The sequence below is a fragment of the Stigmatopora nigra genome, chromosome 11, assembly GCF_051989575.1.
Source record: "Stigmatopora nigra isolate UIUO_SnigA chromosome 11, RoL_Snig_1.1, whole genome shotgun sequence".
Classification (NCBI taxonomy): domain Eukaryota; kingdom Metazoa; phylum Chordata; class Actinopteri; order Syngnathiformes; family Syngnathidae; genus Stigmatopora; species Stigmatopora nigra.
The window spans coordinates 7,646,722-7,666,268 of record NC_135518.1 but is presented as its reverse complement, the minus strand read 5'-3'; the positions used below and the strand labels follow the sequence as shown (position 1 = coordinate 7,666,268).

Sequence of the window (19,547 nt, the reverse complement as noted above, 5' to 3'; positions counted from 1 at the left end):
GCCAACTCTATCGGTTACCTCTCCTATCTGCTCTTTTCAGCTTCCTAACAGCATGAATCCATCATCATTTGCAGTAGAGTGAGGAAGCCGCTGTCGGCCACCCTATATAACTTCACAGAGCGGAGGCTCAAGAGATTTCAGAGTGCCTGTCATGCTATTTTATGCAACGGCTTACAGTGCCAACTTTGATTCAGGTATACATTGACGCGGATTCTTTGGTCTGTTGTTTAAGGGGCACTTTTATTATATAACTGCATGCCGAGTCATAGCAACGCATATCTGAGAATATACTCTCCTAACTATTAAATGTGTTAAATTATTGTATTTTTAGGATAACAAGGCACAGCTTTTTTTCCCCAGAGTTTGGCCAGGCCTGCAACGTATCCTTAGGTGCGAGTAATGTTTCTTCATTTCACACCCATGGTGAAGATAAAGACTATAATGTAGCGATCGAGAGTGTGAGTAACATCAATAATTAGATGAACATGTTGTTCAAGCTGCCGTAATATGGAAACATGTTAATATGTTAAGTAATTAATTATGTACATTTTTTTCTTGCTCTTTTATCAAATAAAATCCACCTCAAAATTTATTGATACTCTTGCTTGTGGATGTTATAGGTATTGCGATTTGTGCTAGTTCAATTTATAGTTCAAAAACTATGGGAATACCTCCAAAATAGTGTCAACAAGTTAGAAGCATTATCAACAAGTATTTGATCTCCTAAGATTGGTCAAGTGTACATTATGCAGGGACTGAAAGATGATAAACAAGAGAGAAAATGCAGATTAAGGTTTTATGTTCTTTGCATTTATGCGGCGCCTCCCAACTCAAGCAGTTAATGTATCCTTTAACGGTGACATTGAACAGTACAAGCTGCTAGAATCTCTCACACCTTACTTTTTTTAAAATCTTGTCTGGTGTGGAAAAGGAGCACTGACTGCTCAGATAGGCTGATTATAAAACAATTAAAAATAATCAAGATTTACGACAGTGAATTGCATTGATAATACTCATTGGTAATTATTTTTTTACAATAATATGATATGAACTAGCAAGATTGTTGAGAAAGCATCATTTCAGTCTGAGGCATTTTTTTTAGCTTTCACACATGGCCGCCTTGTCAATTTACGGATCCGACCTCTGAGGTTTTGTATTGAAATTTCCTACCCAGCACACTCGGGGAAACCCCACGCATCGCAAATATCTGGACACACAGTGGAGAGTCGTTCAATATGCAGTCCAACTTGGACTGTGAGGGTTGTTATGGTTGAGTAACACAGTATGAGGGAAGAGTAAAGAGGGAAAAAGAGCCAACCTTGCTGACTCTGTGCGTCATAAACTCGCAGGCCAAATAATGGTGGTCTCTCACTTTGTAGCACAGTGACATCCCCAGTGGACAAGTCCAGCTGGAAGACTGATGCATTCATGTACTCAGTCCAAAAAATAAAATTGCCATAATGGGATATTCCGAAAGGATGGTTTAGCTCTTTTCCATTGTAGACCACCTGCAATTTAAAATAATCCAACGTCATCAAAAAATTAAATGAATTGTACTTTGCCAGAGCAGGTTCCTCGAAAAATGAATAACACTCACTGTGCGTCCGGTCCCGTTGAGATAAATCTTTTCAATGTGATCATAATAGGCATCGCACCAATACATGCTACTGGAGCTGTGGTCTAATGTAAGGCCATTGGGCCACAGCATATTTGTGGTGACAAAAATGCGACGATTGGAACCGTCCATCCAAGCTTTTTCGATCCTCCCTATGCTGTCGTTGACCTCGTCTTCTTCCCAGTCGGTCCAATACATCCAGCTAGTAAAATCACAACAACAACAAAATTAAATTTGAATATTGCTACAGTATGTAATCAGTTCTTATTTTTTAAGAGATAGATCATTGCTATGTGGGCTTTCATATAAAAATTAAAAGCCCAACTCATAGGTTGCAGCTTCGATCACCCACCCAGTTGACCTCATCTCAGTATTCTTGTCAGTGTAATGTCAAAGTGCTTTGAATGCCTTGAAAGTGAAAAGAAACCATCTATTCAAGTGTAAATCCATTTACCGCAAAATTATTAAACAAAAAGCAAGGCAGAAATTTGCTTAACATTCAAGGCTGGTGGTTCAACTGCCTTCTGCACATTCTGTTATGCCCTAGGGCTACTTTACAGTATGGTATTTTGAACTTTTGCATAACAAAATGAAATGTGAAAAATATTAAGGCATTGTTAGGAGAAATGTGCTGCCCAGTGTAATAAATGATGACCTTAGTCACAGGTAAAATTAAGCTAAAACGACTGAAGACTATTTTGAAGTCACATTCTCTGAGCCCTAATGTATTTCGTACATCCGAATAAGTCTTAGTGCTGAACTGAAAAGCAGTATTTTTGTCAAATGTAGTTTGAATTTATGACTAACATGCAATTTGCATAGGACTCAGATTGAGTGTGATGTTTATGTGCGTAGGTTTATCTGCTTTGGCTGTCTCTGCGTGAACATCAGTGCCTCTGAAGTGTGATACTTCTAACTTGTTTTTTCGTGATGAGAAAAAGCTTGGAGATTATAATGATTCTACCAGTGGCATTGATTTTTATATACCATAACTGGTTTCCAACAGAAACGTGAATTTTCATTATTTTTCTATTTCAATGGGTTGGCATGGAATTGGGTCTCACGAGTCTCTATGAAAATTATGTTTATAAACTACAATAAAATCTAACAGACACATGACTCAATTCTCTAAAGTGGCTGGCAAAATATCAAACACTTTGGTAACTTATAATGAATGCTTTAAAACTAATCAATTTGTCTCAAGTTACTGACTATCTTGGGCATTTTCCCATTATATGGAGATCCTTCCAGAATATGCTGTTTATTTAATCTAAAGACACACCCAACAGATGTAAAAACCACAGACGTCATTTGAATAATCCGTCTCCGCTCTTGAAAGAACTTCCTCTGAGTATAAGAGATCTAACTCTTCAACCGTAGCCTACAAGAAATGCCTGGTTCACTTAAAGCCAACTGAGTGTAACAAATACTGAGCAGCGTGAGCAGCTATTGCAGTCTCCTGTGTTTGACTTAAAACTTGTCAGCAATGAAGCATGTTCAAACCACAACGCCATGTTCAAAAGACCTTCCCTGATATACGATTAAGCCTTGGTCAACAAAGGACCAACAGCATTAAAAGGTATACGATGAATCCACAAAATCTTCCGATGATTGAACTTTACAAACAGGCAGCAGAGTTAATGTATTCATTTCTGAAGATGAATCGACATTAGAGTTCTAATTACTGATTTTCTACTGATATGAGCACCCTGTAATTAACAATGTAGGACCTGTGCACAAACCTGGGAAACAGATGCTCATCTGTGAAGGCATATTAGACATGCTTTGACCCAAAACAGACTTGGGATAATAATTTTTTAAACAGATTTCTTGCTGAATTTCAATCAGTGTGGAAAAGACTTAGGTGGGTGATTATAAACTGAAGAACAGCCCAAGTTAACCATATTGGTATCAATTTAAAACCTATTTATCTAATTCTTAGAAAACTTTAATTGACTTCTGTAGTGAAGTTAATTCCCATCTCTGCTGGTGCTATGTACTATGGCTCAATTTATAAAGGGAATAATGTGTATTAGGGCTAGGAAAGAAGTAATCATGAGTTAACTGTGGCTAATGAGCTGGTGCTGGTTCATCTCCTTGCAGCTACGCTTTGAAACACTAATACAAAACCCAAACTAAGTGAGCGTGTTGCATTTACATCTTGGGTAAACACAAACAAAGACTTGAATTTGAAAGGAAGCATTATCTGACAAAAGCACTTTCTTTACCTGTTTAGAGGGTCTACTATGATGGCCCGTGGGTGTGACATGTTCCCTTCCAACAGTGTTTTCCTGGTCTGTGATGCACTCTGTAACCTGGCAACGCTTATTGTCTTCCTGTACCCATCATTGGTCCAGTACAGGTTATTACCAATCCAGTCCACAGAGATTCCTTCCACGTTGTCCAGTTCTAAGGAAGAACAATAATGTGGCCTAGTTTTAAAAGATAAAAAAATGAATAAAAATTGGACATACCATGGTTTAGTATTGTTTCCCTTTGGCTTCCATCGATGTTTTGCCTTCCAATTAGAAAACTGGTGGTGTCAGCAAAGTAAATTTGTCCTGAAGCTGCATGGTAGTCGATAGCGCGAGGATTGACCAGGTCCTCAATTGGCACCATATGTTCATCACTAGACTTAACGTTCATATCCAACCCTTGGATGACCCCGGGACGACCCTTTCCATAGAGGAGGAAGAGATTGTTTTGGGGCTCTGAAAGGAAAGAAATAAGAGACCATTTATACTGGTTTTAGCATTTAATTGCTGTGATTTGTCAGTGTTGATCCAAACATTAAGCTCATTCATCAGGGCTGTATTTCTCCGGATCTACCCATTTACTTTAATAGAGTCAATGTCCAGTGCCAATGGCTATTCTGTCTTATCTCAACCATCCTGGAGCTGAAAAAGTTGCCTGGCAATACGAAAAAGAAACACCAAGGCGAAACCAGACAATTGTAAATACTTACCTTGGCTGTGAACAATGTCTTTTATCTAAAATAACACAATGTCTGCATAAAGGGACAAAGGAAGAAGACTCGAGAGCTGACGGAGCTCCTTTGTGGCCTGCTGCCTGCAAAGGGGGCTCTACCTTCTCAAACTATTTCTAATTCCCTGGAGAGAGGCAAGAGGAGGCATAAAAGCGGGCTTGCAGAGAGTGAAGCGGACCTCTCCTTGCTCTCAGTCTCAACCCAGGAGACCAGAATGCTGGGAATGAGGACCACACATGCTTCAATTCAATTTATCATGTTGTGCGGGAGAAACTGACTACCCAGGAGACAATTAAACCTTGCAAGAGACCCAGATATCAAACGTGAGTGCGACCACTGTAAGAAGAACTAGCATTTAGCAGCAAAATCTCATTATGCTTGGGAAGAGAGAATGCAAGCAGGCAAAACAAAATATCGTCTATCGTCAGATCATCTGTAATAGGGAAAATGAATCAAATATGTCAAACAAAATCTTGGGACGTTATGCTACCCCTAAATTAACTCGGTCGACCCCCCTCCAACGTGACGTAGATTTGTTCTACTGCTTTAAATGTCAACCACACAATCTTCCTGAATTGATCAGCCCAGTCAACAAATGCCGACAAAGTTAAAAGCTCATATGGCAATAATCAATCAAAATGGCATGTGATGATAGCTTTAAATCGCTTTTGAAATGATCTGTGTCCATCAGCAGCCTTCTTAATCAATGTCAGTCTATGGCAGATTAATGCACCGTCTGCTCTATTATGACCTTATGTTGTCCTTTTCAGACATTCATTACAAGCGCTTCCAATTAGCTTTGTTCCTGACAGAGCTTTATCAGGAAAAAAAGGTTGAAAGAATATAACACATTTTCCAGACTATAAGTCACACTTGTTTATTGGTTAGTGGCTTGCCTTTTGTGATGTTTTCTATATCCAAACTGTTATCTGAGAGCACCATTGACGAGCCCTTTACTTACATACTTGGCAGAAATGCTAAGCCGTGATCGTGAAGATGAATACATTAATGTTTTTTTTAGCTTTTTTGTTGATCTGGGGAGAGATCATAAATGTGGTCAAGATACTATGACGTGTGATTTTGGTTGTATATTCTGTTAACATGTTATGTAACAAACACCCCTCTATCCTATTGTTCTCCATTTTATCATTATTATGTCTGTAAAGATTATTATTCTCCTGCTCTGTGATTGGCTGGCAACCCATTCAGTGTGTATCCTGCCCATTGCCTCCTAATTATGTGGGATAGGCTCCAATGGCCCTGCAACTCTCGCGAGGACATGGAATGGAAGATGAATGATTGAATGAATAATTTATAAGTAAGACAAACTTACTTTTGCAGGACTGGCCATCAAAACCAAGGATATAGCCAACACGGCAATGACATGTTCTGGACTTGTAACTGCCACTCAGAAGACAAATATGCGAGCATCCTCCCATTTTGCCGTAGGAATTCATTTCACATGCATGAGATTTAACTGTGGAGGAATAAGTCAGAGTAAGAAAATGAAGCATTATTGGAGGAATGATCATAATTGTACATTAATTGCAAATTTTAGCATCATCAGCATCTCCCTTACGTCTCCTCACCTTTGGGTTGAGTGAGTTTGTGGTAAACACGAAACTCAGGCGCATTCCCCATACTTGCAACTGACTTGAACTCTGCTGTGACATTGAACCTGTGGATTTGTAGCAGCATCACACTGACCATTCCTTTTAAAGAGTCAGACTGGGTATACTGGGTGGCATAGATGTAGTTCTCAAACACAGCTAATGCATAAATCTTTGACACCTGAAAAAAAACAAAAAAGATTTCATGAGCGCTTTCCAGTACTTACCTTAAAGCAAAATATGTGTCTTAGTTGGTTTAATGGATGCAGATGGTGAAGGTGGGTAGTAAAGGCAAGGCCCGAGTGCACATCTGACAGGCCATAGACTGGACCGAGAAGCTGAACAGCTTAAGGGGGGCTGACACTAGACTGATACATCAGCATCCATGCGACATTTACCAGGCGGACACCCATGAAAAGTGACATGACTAGTTGCGTGTGCTATGTTCACAGAAGTAGAGTTAAACTCAAGGGGATGAAACGTGACATCGAGGCCACAGTGAAACATGAGTGAGAATAAATAAGTAAAACAACTGTTCCATCTCTCGGCAGTATCAAATGGGCCCATGTATATTGTTGATGTTGAAAATCAGGTACATCCACTTTGTCATGTAGTGAATTTGTTAGTTCAATTTATAGAGTGTTCTACTGTGCAGGAAGCAATTTGGGAGCAATGTACTAATAAAAAAAAGACTTATATTAGCCTATTCCTGACTGTGTAACTGCCTTGGCCTAGAAGCAGGTATGTAAAGAGCATAATCCTGCCCATAAAAGACAGATCTTCCTTTCCTGAATATGTAGATCCATTAGGCTGCAATAATATTTTAATGAATAGGCTTCATCTCTGCTAAAAGTCATCTGAAGAGCTAATGTGAAAGATTTGCCACACTTGTATCCTATTCATCAACGGGGCTATCTTGAGCTGACCTTTTCTGTCATTGTGTGAAGTGAATTATGCTCTGAGCAAAAAGAGGATGCAGCACCAGTCTTATTTTGATTTTAAAAAAGAGGAAAAGGAAAACAGTGACTCACTTGGCTTCCTTGGATGATGTTGTGTCGGTTTTTGCCTTGGTAATCCACAACATCTATGTAATCCAGGTAGGCATCTGCCCAATACACTAGCCTTTTGACCACATCCAATGCCACAGCTGTGGGCTGCTCAATTTTATTATCCACCAGACGGGTTCTGTTGGTGCCATCCATGTTACAGCGCTCCACCTTGGCAACATTTCCGTAGTCTGTGAAGAACATCATTCTGCAAATAAAAGAAAAAATGCTTCAATCTTGTTTGATACGCTTCAAAAATTTTGTAAATACAACGTAAGAGATTATAGAGAATTAACTAAATTCATTTTTTAGCAATTTAGAAAGAGTTTCAAGCAATCCTCAATCGAGGAAACATGGAAGAGAACAAATGGTCAGCACAGTATTGAGAGATTAAGAAAGTAACAAAAGAATCAAGGACGCAATGAATATTTATGAGACCAATCTTACCAAAATCAATTATTGTATGCTAGCCCATGTTACTTCTTTTACAGTTCTTTTGTAAAGCCTAGTGATACTAACAACTGCTATACCAGTTACCTACCCACTAACCAAATGGAGACAACAGCAAACATATTCAATACAAGTGGCCAAAAAAACTTAGAGAACTTCCCTTGAAAATCCTTTTCATCAATACAAATGTCATTTTTATGTTCACGGCCATATCTGCAACCTTCTTTCAAATGCACAAGATATATTTTTTTTGTAAGCTCAACAAAGACCATAAAACAAGACCACTTGGCCTTTTACTGTACATAATAGATGGATGAATAGGTGGAATAAGAAAAATATGTCGCCAAAGAAACTCCATGATGTTGTAAACTCCGAGGGCAGAAAACCCAAAGAGCAATTATACAGCTTGAACATATTGCACAACATTCATTAGAGGAGCGGGTCTAGATGATAAGTCCCAGTGGTTTGCCATCACAAATGCAGTCGCCAGAGAAAAATGCAATAGAACCCTTTCTAAATAAGTTAGAGTGAGCTCTGTGAAAAAAGCAAAATTGCCTTCTTTCATTATTAAAAAAAACCAAACGTAATATATGGCAGAGAGAGAAAATTAAGGCATGGGAATAGACTTAGATAGAATAGAATAGAATTGCATAAATATTGACGTCAGAGCGCTGATTTAGGTTGATGGGTTGTGTGGAAGATATTATGACAGCCCATTCAAAAAAACAAATCACCTACAGGATTAAGCATCTCACATTTGGCTAACTCAAACAGAATAGGTAGATATTTGTTTTCAGTTTATAGAGTAGCACTATTAATGGGTCTCTCTTTCACAAGCAATTGTTTTCCTAAGTAGATTCCATGCAAATTGATGAATGAATTGTGATGCAGACTCCATTGGATATAGTTAAAACAGACTTAACACAGCCCACATGGCAAATTATGGCAATGATACACAAGATGAATCAGGCTAAATATAGATGATCTATTAAATGAGCTTTCAAGACAGAACTACATTTCACCAATTAGGATACATGTAAGGCTAAAGTTTATAGTCATGTGTTAAACAATGATGTTAGCTCTATATAAAAAGGATGAACGAAAAAACAAACAAAACTGCAAATGTCGGAAATTTAAAAAAGGGTGCTACAGGGTTGCTCAGGCCATGAGATTAGAATGCACAAAGGAACCAAATCACTAAGCACAGTTAATGCTGTGAGTGGGCTGTTGAAATCAATTCTAAAAGACAAAATCATTCCATTTCACATGCAATACAACTGAAACATCTTGTGGATTGTCTTTCAGTTTAGGATCATTTGCCCTGGTTAACAATTGGAGGATAATTTTAGGTATGTGATATGCTGTATTAAATCTGGCCCTTTGTGTGTGTGGTCATGACAGTGGGAAATCCACTATCATTGCCATACTCCACGCTGGCTAAACTTGTCATGCTGGCCTCACTTTGGCTCACATGGGAAGTAATGCTGTGTTGTGAAATCCCATCGTTTGTATTAGAAACCTCTCATGAATTGTAATAATAGTCTTAATCTCAAAAGTATAATGTTTGTCTTAAACATATTGGCAGTTTTAAAACTTGAAATTTACATTAGAGCCACATCTTCATTCTGACTTCTTGAGAAATACAATTAGACACATAAATAAACCTTTGGACAGTCTAATTATCGTCAAGGATAGTAAATTCAAAGGCTCCATTGAGAAAGAAAAAACAAAAGGGAAAAGTCAAGGCTTTTTTTTTTAAATCATAAAGCGAGGATATTTTATGAATTGGTGAAATTAGTATGTTTTATCAGTTGATCACTGGTTATTGCACTGTAATTCTTCCACAGAAATGTACCCTGTCAAGTGCCCTTTAACAACAGTTTCGTTTTCTTGCGTCAGGGTCGATCTTGTCAAAGTTGACGCTGTCTTTATTTTACTTTAAAATCAGCAGCAGGTTCATTTCCATGAAGTGTCTACCAACCTCAGCTGTTAGAAACAAGGACACAGTCAATACATGCAAGAGGAAAGCTCTCAATTTACTCAATGAAGTAGGGTCCGGGATTCACTCAGGGTAACGAGCTAAAGCTGACTGAAAGAATGAGGTCAGAGTCTCCGTAGCAGCCGGCAGTTCGGACGGGAATCAATCCCAAATCATGTCAGGTTCAAAAATGGTCAGTGTAGCGAAAGCCCGGAGTGAACATACTCAAATCTGAGGAGGTTGAACTGACTAATAAGTGATCAGCAACCCACAAACCACAAAAAAGGCTTCCTAACACTGGCAGGTGTCCCACTTCAACCACAGGAAGCAGGCAGCATTACTGGCAATGATCGGTGCCAATATTTGTCATTTGAATAAATACTTAAATGAAGGAAAATAGAATGTCTACCTTATTTATAGCTGCACATCACATCAGAAGGTACAAATTTGATATAATGGACTCCACTGAGCTGCAATGGATTGTACTTTTCTTTGTAAAATGAACCAAAAACATACATTAAAAAGTTTCAAGCAAATTTCTCTGGATAAAAAAAATGCCAACACTTCCCAAATTAAACACACTCCATGTTTTCCTCATGTTTTTCTTTCCGCCTCTTCAAATCATACACAATAAATTAGTTGAACTTGTTATGCTGTTCATCCATAGATCAATTGAACTGTTTTCCAATATATGCCATGCAATTGAATGGCAAGTTGTTTGAGATGTACTTCACCATATTAATTGTGGTGCATTTTGAAACAGCATAAAAAAAGAAATGCTTGAAAATCCTTTCACTGCAACTCACTCAAAGTCTTTTGCCTGATCAAGGACTGTAATTATTTTCTTTTATGGTTTTAATTTCTTTAATAAACCAATGTGACGTGTGTTGATAAATGAGGTTGCGGTCTTTTCTCAGACACATTATTACACAGGCAGCGGAACACTTACCCTGTGAGAGGATCCAGCGCTATTCCTTTGGGATTCAGTAAGTCTAGCTGCAGGAGAGTCACACAAGTGTTGCCACTCTGGTCGCACACAAATATCTTGTCGGTGACCCGGTCAACAAAATAGAAGTTGCCCGTCAGCCAGTCGATCGCCATGTGCTCAGCATCTGTAATGAGTGCAAAATAGCTGAAACAAACAGCTTCCCGTGCTTTGTCACGCCGTCTAATGTCACTAAAACGTCCCCTTTCACACATAACACATGCAGAATGGTTATATTCTGAATTTAGATAGCATTTAAAAAGCTGAGTGGTTGCTCTCAAAGTGCTGATAGTTGCATGGCCCACAGTGCTCTCGATTAAGAAATGTTTCCTCAGGGAGACAATTGTGTAGAAAAGCAATATTAGGGTGAGGATGGCGGCTATCGCCTCACTATTACATTCCCGACAAGACAAGCACATTTCTCAAATTATATTTACAGTGGAAACTGTCTTATCAAAGTACAAATGGGAAAATCAGATCAGGCTGATCAAGAGCGAGGGGTCAGTAAAATGGGGAAGACACGTATCTTCAAGAGAAATCACATAAATAATTAAGACAGGATTTGAGTTCTCTTGTAAAGTAAAGAGGAAGTGAATTAAATTCCCCCTTTTTTGTTTGATATCTAAAATAAAATATGATGACTCATTCCAGCATTTGAACAGCAAATCAAAGTAGTTAGATTAAAAAAATAAAATAATAAAACTGATAGTGTAATGCTGTGCATGCGTTTAAAATGTAAGTACAGACATTTCCACTATGTCCTGATTTGTTAATCCATTAGGGCAGGACATGTGTCTAATTCTGTAATTTATACCATTTTTTATTCATACATGACTATGCACGTCTTTTCTTCTAAATTGTTTCCAGGTATCATTTGGACAGACGTGAGGCTATCACCATTGGACAGCTTTGGCTTTGCCTTTTTTTGTCAGCATATCACTCTCTTGCTCCTGCATCACCAAGTGACATTGCAGCAGCATTGCAAAATTGCCTTCTTTCAGGTAGTTCAAAGGATTCAAGCGGAAGATTACAATTCTCAACAACCTGAAGCAACACGGTTCAACGTTTTATCACATTTTCCAAAACATCTTCCGAATCAAACATTTGTCGATGCGGATTTCCACTCTGGATAGACTTGTCCTGGTTATGGTAGAACATCTCCTTTAGGAGTTTTTTTTTTAATCTATTTTGTGTGCTAACAGTTGTCAAGAACAGATCAAACAACTATACCTGTACAATAATTTAGAACAGTGTAATTGCATTCATAAACCTTCATAATATGACAAACTGAAGGATATGTTTGAAGATGAGATATTTTATGCACTCAACTAATTGTGGAAACAAAAAAATAAAACAAAAGAACATACTGTGCAAGTTTTTTTGCGTTGTTATTTCCTTTTCCCGTGTGAGTCTGCGTAGATTCCTCATTTCAGCACATCGAAGTTGCCCAGAGGACTCTTTCGACAGAACCCAGCAAATTTTCTCCTGGTTGTGCTGGAAATCCAATGCCAGACTTCCATTTGCACTCAGAGACCTCAGGGGTAGAAAGCCTGTTCCGTTTAGATGGGTGATGACAATACGATCTGACCCACCCATGAGAAGCATGGGAGGTCTGTCGCCGGGATCTGGTAAAGTTAGAGAAGGAAAAAAAAGCTTTATTATATAATATATCAAAATTTATTTGTTCATCTGTTGAAATGTCAAGGAGGGCTAAGCCCTATCAGCGGATATTTATCAATGACAATCAAATTGACAGTGATAAAAGTAAAACAATTGCATTGCATCTAATCAGACGGATTACGATGACATGTAATAATGGATCAACTGTATAACCTAATCAATCCAAATAATGACATGGGGAAACAGACAGACGGTCTAAAGGGAAAATGCCAAGAGTTGCTGAAGTTCACATTAGATTAATAGTAATGTATCCAAAATTGGGTTCACTTAAATATAGGGGTAATCATATTTGGTTTATTGCTGATGGGACACCAGTCAAAGTGATTTAAAGCAACAACAGCAGCATTCTCCCATGGCTAGGTCTATATTGTGCCTCAAGTTATTTCAACACATAAATTTTGTCATTGAGACAGCAATAAATACAATCAATAAATGTCTCTACAACAAAAATATGTGCTGCATGAATACAGTATGATTTTTTTTTCTTATTGAAGACCAGCCAGCTAAGTAGAACATCCACTTGGGCTGTTATACTTGTAAGTGGGCCTTTTAATTCATTTGGGTATATTAGCTACTACAATCTGGCATTAACATAAATCAGGGTTACGGTGGGCATTGTCTCAGCATTAAACTCTGTAGACTGTTCCCACTTCCCTCGTGCTCATTAATTTTATAATTATCCTGCCCTGACCACATCTACTCAATTCCCACGTGGGTGATTGATGCAGTCACTGCCAAACCACATTCATCTTGCTCCAACAACCTGGGAACCAGGCAATATGCGATAATAGTGCTCAGATTGAGTGAAACCCAAGTAATTAACAGAGAAGGAACATATATATGATAATGAACGTGCCATTTCCCGATGCAAACTGACCTTGTTTGGCTTTACACGATGTCTTGTCAGGCTGTAGTATATATCCTTCCGCGCAGCCGCAACTGAATGACCCGTAGGTGTTCGTGCAGGTTTGGCTACATGAGGCATACTGGGCACATTCATCATGATCTTCAGGGGTAGAAAAAAAAGGTTACTAAGTATGCTCTAAAATGACCCAAATACATAAAGCATACTTAATCGGGCGCTCACTTGCCGGATAGAAAAAAAATACATGTTCAGGACAGCGCAATGATCAGGTCATTAGACAGTGGTGCAAGTGGGTGGCTCTGTTCATTCTATCGGTACTGATGTTGTTTATTTTAAGTCTGAATGTGTGTCTCTGGTGTCATCCCCTGGTTGACTGGTGATCATTTCATGGAGAAATATCGTTCACAGCTGTTATAAAGTAAATTTATGATAATCTCTCTACCTCGGGGTACCAACTGTGTGTGCAGAGTAGCAGGAGTTGTTGCACAGAACTCAGCCTTCTTGTCTAAACAATCAAAATCAGCCTTTTCTGTCTCAAAGAACTGCAGTTGTCCTCTGATGCGGTCAATTCTCTTCCATATATCTGACCCCTCTTCTTATAATGGTAAGACCTCCAACAGTCAAAAGTGAATTTTCTTTCATTCGTGAAAACACATTATTTCGAGAAAAGCCAAGGACCGAGTGTCCAGCACAGTGTAATATTCCCTCCATTGGTGCTATTCAGTGGCACGGCATTGTGTTATCATAAAGTAAGTGCAAGCAAGAAACAACTCCGGAGGCACCTTTTGGCATTGAATTGATATCTCCTTTGGCAGAAAGCTGGCTTGTGACGCATTTTACCATGAGCAAACAAAGCCACAGTAAGACACACACCTAAATAGTCTGCCTTATGTTGTGTGCTGGGGCAGTGATACGCTGTGAGTGGAGGCCCCTGCCTACAGACAGATGGTCTCGCAGACCATCCACCTCACGCTATTTCACCTCAGGGAAGGTCTGATCGAGGGCAAACGGGGAGAAAGGCTTGGGCAAGCAGGAGAAAGGCATTTTAGAATCTTACCTCTGCAGCTCGTGCCGTCCTCGCCAACTTCAAAGCCGTCAGCACAGAAACAGAAGGTGCCATTTCTTGTCATGACGCAGCCGTAGCGACAGCGGAGCTCGTGGCAGGCTGACAAAAGCTCTGCAGGAGAGAGAGAGAACAGTTAATTAAAATGTGGTGACTCAACCTTTAGCTTTCAAAGACCACTTAAAAAAATAAATACATGCTAATAGTAGCTCATTTTTCTTGTAAGTCTTCTAAAACACAGTTCGTGGTGGTAGTAAACTTTCGGCTTGTCTCCTCAGGTGTCGCCACGGTAAAACTGCAGAATCGGCCCTGAGCATTTCATGTTTAGACTCGGCTTGATAATAAGAACGACAAAAACACTAAAAAGTAGTGCACATGTGCAGTTAGTTATGCAGGTCATGGTCATCTTCTGTTGTAAATTAAATATGATTGGGGCCTTGAAGGGGCCTAGAACGTATGAGTGTACTATCCTGAATTTGCTACATGAAAATTTATTGAGCCACAAGCCATAGTCCTTTTCTTTGGAGAATAAACCCCCAAAAAGGCCTAAAAACAGTTTTAATTCCATTTTGCTATCAGCAAGAATACTACTGACTCTAGAAATCTTAATTTCTTTATTGTGGCGACTAGTTTGAGTTAATGGTTAATACATGTTGTGTAGGAAATTCGAACAACACAAACACTGCCGGTATTTTTTTCAATTTTTCAATTTCAATAGTATCTGTGTGGGTCTATTTCATTGGGGTGCTAACAGCATCACTTTAATTAGGACTGTTAGTATTACATTACCGTCCTTGTGCAGAGATCAGTGAAACTATGACCCAAATGTTTAAGCCTGCAGAATATCAGAAGCATGACAATGAACAGTAATTATTTTATGTCCACTCTTGACTCCGCAGGAAGCACCAAGACCATTTCTGTATTTTGCACGTTGAGATGAGCGTAGCTGTTTGACTTTTATTATTTGGCAGACAGAAATAAAATAGAGCAAACACTGCCACACTGAATAAATGGGAAAGATGTAGGCAAAACCCTTAAAACAAAGCATTGAATCATTTTAATATTGATAACCAATTCTTGAGCATTATTTAATGTATAGTCACGGATAAAATAATAATGATGCATTTTATTAATAAATAATTAATCATTTATTTAATAAGGTTTAGACCTTAAGTAGTGTACAACCACAAACAATATAACCAACAAAGCTAGCTCACATTGTGGCAGTTAGTTATCTTTTCAGAGTTGACAATTTTGTATTAATGGCTTAAGAAAAGACATTGCTGTGTACCGCTGTGCAGCAAAGGTCACACAGCGATTTGTTGGCAGCCTCCGATATTCCTGCTGTCTTGACAGTCTTAGTCAGCGTGTTTTTATTTACTACACTTGTGTCCATCCTAGACCAGTATATTAAATAAACATCAGGACTCATGCCAAGGCATGTTCAGTTCGCTAATTAAAAGTATCTTTTTTAAATGCACAAACATAATTGTCAGTCAAGGTCAAAATGTATCCTTGGAATGATTATTAGACACGCCTATTAGAGTTGAGATTTGAAAAAACAAACAGCAGCAAAATATGTGAAATGTATTGAATATCAAACTAGAATTTAGAGGAGGTATTATGAGTCTGGAAAGACCAACTTTCTGTTTGTCTTCAACGGGAAGCATATATTAAACTAATATATTCTGACACAGGAAAGAGATATATTCAAATCAGGAGTTACACGTAGCCTTTGCTCGTGGATAGCCTCCAACTCTGTTCTGTCTCATTTTGAGTACTTGGCTGACAGATGATGTGTTTGTTATGTCTGTATGCTAGTGATAAAAGTAAAAGTTTAATTTAATATAAATGCAATTTACTACTGAGAGCATATTTTAACAGGAAGGAAGGAACATTCAGCTTAGTTCCAATTGATGTTGAAACATTCTTTCAAGATTTTATAAAGTGCAGCTGTGCGCACTATAAAGAAATATATATACATGCCTGTAAAGAAAGGAATTATCCAAGGTGTATTGAAGTAGGCATTGATCTTTCTTTCAATTTCACCCCCATGCTGGTCAAGCCCAGAAAGGGGGAATAAGTAGTCCTGTGACCTTCACCATGAAAGTATGTGCAAGTCATCTGGCAGAATTTTGTTTAAAACCTGGACTGCAATAGCAATAATGAAAGAAAATAAATAAATAAATATCAGGAAGATAAAGTACACAAAAGTTGCAAACTTTACAGGGAGTAGAAGTTTCCTGCCTTGTTGTACCCAAGTGAGTTATTTCTCACAGAAATGAGACAGGGTGTGTTCTATAATCACCAACAAACTGCTACTTCTGCCTTCAGTAATTTTCTCCACCTTGTCTTAAATGTCTACATTCAATCTGCCAGGAAACTCATTCTCTAGTTGCAATCACATCTGTAAAGGGGATTACATCTAAAACCATAAAGGCACGTTCAGAGAATTCAATTTTTTACACTATCATCAAGAAAATATCGGCACCCTCACGTACAAAGAAGACAATTGCTTAGAACTTTTTAAAAAGGGTGTGTTGATTAATAAACAAAGAAAAGCCACTGCCGGCACAGCATCCATTATATTCTCAAAGTGCATAGTGGGTTTTAGATTTAAAGAACTGGATTACAATTACAGCATTCCGAACTTTCACAATCCTTTCGGAACAATTAGCCTCAAAATTTGTATGATCTATAATTTAATGGGCGCTACATTCTACATTGTGCAAGTTACCATCTAATAAGTATGAGGCTGACTTCCCACTAAGAATAAAACTGGCCCTTTGCATTTTCCTTTTTCCGTTGACTGTTGACCTAACTAGTTTTCTGTTGACTGATTTGTTCAATATGAGAAAAGACTGCGAAAAACCACAGAAGTCTTACTCTGCCACAACTGATTGGTGGAGAATCTTATGGTTGGCAACCTCAACAACCCAAATACATCAAAGTTGGGTTTTTAATGAAACAAACCTGGCAAATAAGGCCATCCAATTTCTCTGGCCAAGGCCACAATGGAAGCAGGATCCATTCGCAGCGAAAGGTGTAGAACATGTTGTTTATCACATTTCTACAAAGGGATAAACAATCTTTCATTCACAATTTAGTTTAAACGATAAGAAAAAAAGGGAGTGGGTCATATTTATTTAAGTTAACTGTAGTTTTATTAACCTCTGCATACACTACACATTCTGTTACTATGGTTTTGGACATAGCAAATCACCCAAAATAAAATCCATCTATTGAATATGCAGCAATCTAGCTTATGCACTACAGGGTACTTAATTGGACTTTTAAATAGTCTTTTTCAAGTACTTGCTTGTTTTTTTTTTATTTATTTCTAGATTAATATAAATGGTGCAAATAGGAAAGTGCTTGGAGCTTATTCAGGTAGAAAATTGGTGAAATTCTTGGAGTCAATTTTACATCATATATCCATTGACTGCACAAATGGAAACTTTAACATGTACCTTATTCAATACTAATGCTTTTGTGTTCACCCTACCTGACCCCCCAATACTCATCTATATTTGCCCCCTAATTTGCCGATAATTTCGCTCACTGAAAAACAAAGTAAGGTTTTATTTTATTTGGGAAATATAAAAAGCAGGGATGTAGCGATATTTATTTAAGTCACACTTCTAATATGCTAATATGTGTTTCAAATTACCCCAAAATACAAATCAACAAATGTCACACATCCATCAAACCGGCCTTAATCTGACACCCCACATCCATCCAAACAGATGGCCTAGTGGTAATGGAAAGCGTGCCACCGTTCATGTGCCATCATCGGGCAAAAACCCCTGGGTAACAGTCAGATTGCCCCATCTGGCCCAGTTATGAATCCCATTTAATTACAGCCATGGACTAACTAACTTCTCAACTCCAATTCCTTTTCCATGTTCTACTATTGATGAGGGAACTAAATAGGACGTGAGGGCAACAAATGAGACCCACCTATAGCTGACTTCAAGGACCTTTAACGAGTGGCGTCCCTAGCTATTAATTAGGATCTTTCCTGATTCTGTTGGTCTGAAACGGCAAGGACCTGATGTCCTCAGGGTGGCAGGAGCGACAAGATTGATTTCAACAAGGTGGAAATTGGGTCAAACATTCCCTGGGGCGCAAAAAGTCGGCAATTCCCAGAAATATACGAGGGGGGAATATTTTCGTATTAGATGCATTAGGATTGTGGGGACATTATTTATTATTGAGGTTGTGCAAGTTATCTGGGAAGCTTAGTAAGTATGTCAGCTTTGATGTGCCATTGTGTCCGGATGGTTTAGAACGTATAACTCATGCATGCACGCACAAAATATTTCTTGTAACTCGAGAAGAACACTTGGAGAATGCACGGCCAGTTCCTGATAGAGCCTTAGATATTTGTAAGTGTCAAAATATTCAAGCAAACAATCAATTTTTAATCTGAACCACTCCAGAGGAAGGACATCTTCTGTAATAGCATCCGATGACACCAGATTGTTTCCTCAAATCAGTGGGTGCACTGACACCAATGACGATATCTTGACAGCGCGAGAGAACAAAGCGAGAGACATGAAATATTGATTGCGGGCATCTTCCTGTGTTTGTACTGCGAAGCAAAGCTTGGCATGAGGCCCGTGCCATGCTTCCAGAGATAACAAGATACTTTGTAAAAATAGATGTGATGGAGTTGAGCATGTTTTACTTAATGCATTCTTTGAAACTGAGCATTACAGCTTCTCTTGTAAAATGTACCAGTAGATAATGTACTGTAAATATTCCATTAGATGAGCAACAGTTCTGATAGCCTACAGACCGCCACTGCAGGGCTGCTTGTTACATTTATAAATAGAGAAGCATTAAGATAGTTTGGGGCTTTTTTCGAACAAAGCACCCATTGTTAAAGTCATTATTTAAAGGGGGGGGGGGGTAGAGACTGTATTGAATGCATGATAAATAACTCCCATTGAAAATATATTGCAGTGGGTTTCGAAAATAGTGAATTTTTGACTCAAGGAGCAGATGTCATTAGAATAAAAATTCTGAAGTCTGAACTACATGATACTCCCTGAGAACTGAATAACTGCAAATGTATACAAGTTACTCCCAGGCCTTTTTAGATGCCACATCTGTTCCCTTTGTGAAGGAGATTGATGTGTGAAAACAATTCTACATAATCGCAAAGGTCCATCTTGCCAAGCTTCAAAGTGAGAAACAAGCAGATGAGGAGATCAATCAACTTCATTAGAGGAGACAAAGAAGACACGTGTCAAAGGGAGAAAAC

The 19,547-nt window shown here is 38.5% G+C and overlaps 1 protein-coding gene across 1 annotated transcript in view; it reads right to left on the bottom strand.

Annotated features, from left to right (window-relative positions):
* The window catches only part of lrp1bb (low density lipoprotein receptor-related protein 1Bb), a 142,231-nt gene that overhangs the window by 71,906 nt on the left and 50,778 nt on the right, over nt 1-19,547 (bottom strand). Inside the window, exons 4-14 of the mRNA XM_077728593.1 lie at nt 14,273-14,392; nt 13,228-13,356; nt 12,038-12,295; nt 10,635-10,797; nt 7,243-7,465; nt 6,191-6,392; nt 5,935-6,078; nt 4,090-4,326; nt 3,844-4,024; nt 1,598-1,817; nt 1,319-1,508 (exon numbers count right to left, since the gene is read on the bottom strand). Coding sequence (XP_077584719.1) covers nt 1,319-1,508; nt 1,598-1,817; nt 3,844-4,024; nt 4,090-4,326; nt 5,935-6,078; nt 6,191-6,392; nt 7,243-7,465; nt 10,635-10,797; nt 12,038-12,295; nt 13,228-13,356; nt 14,273-14,392 — 2,067 coding nt within the window. The remainder of the gene's footprint in view (nt 1-1,318; nt 1,509-1,597; nt 1,818-3,843; nt 4,025-4,089; nt 4,327-5,934; nt 6,079-6,190; nt 6,393-7,242; nt 7,466-10,634; nt 10,798-12,037; nt 12,296-13,227; nt 13,357-14,272; nt 14,393-19,547) is intronic.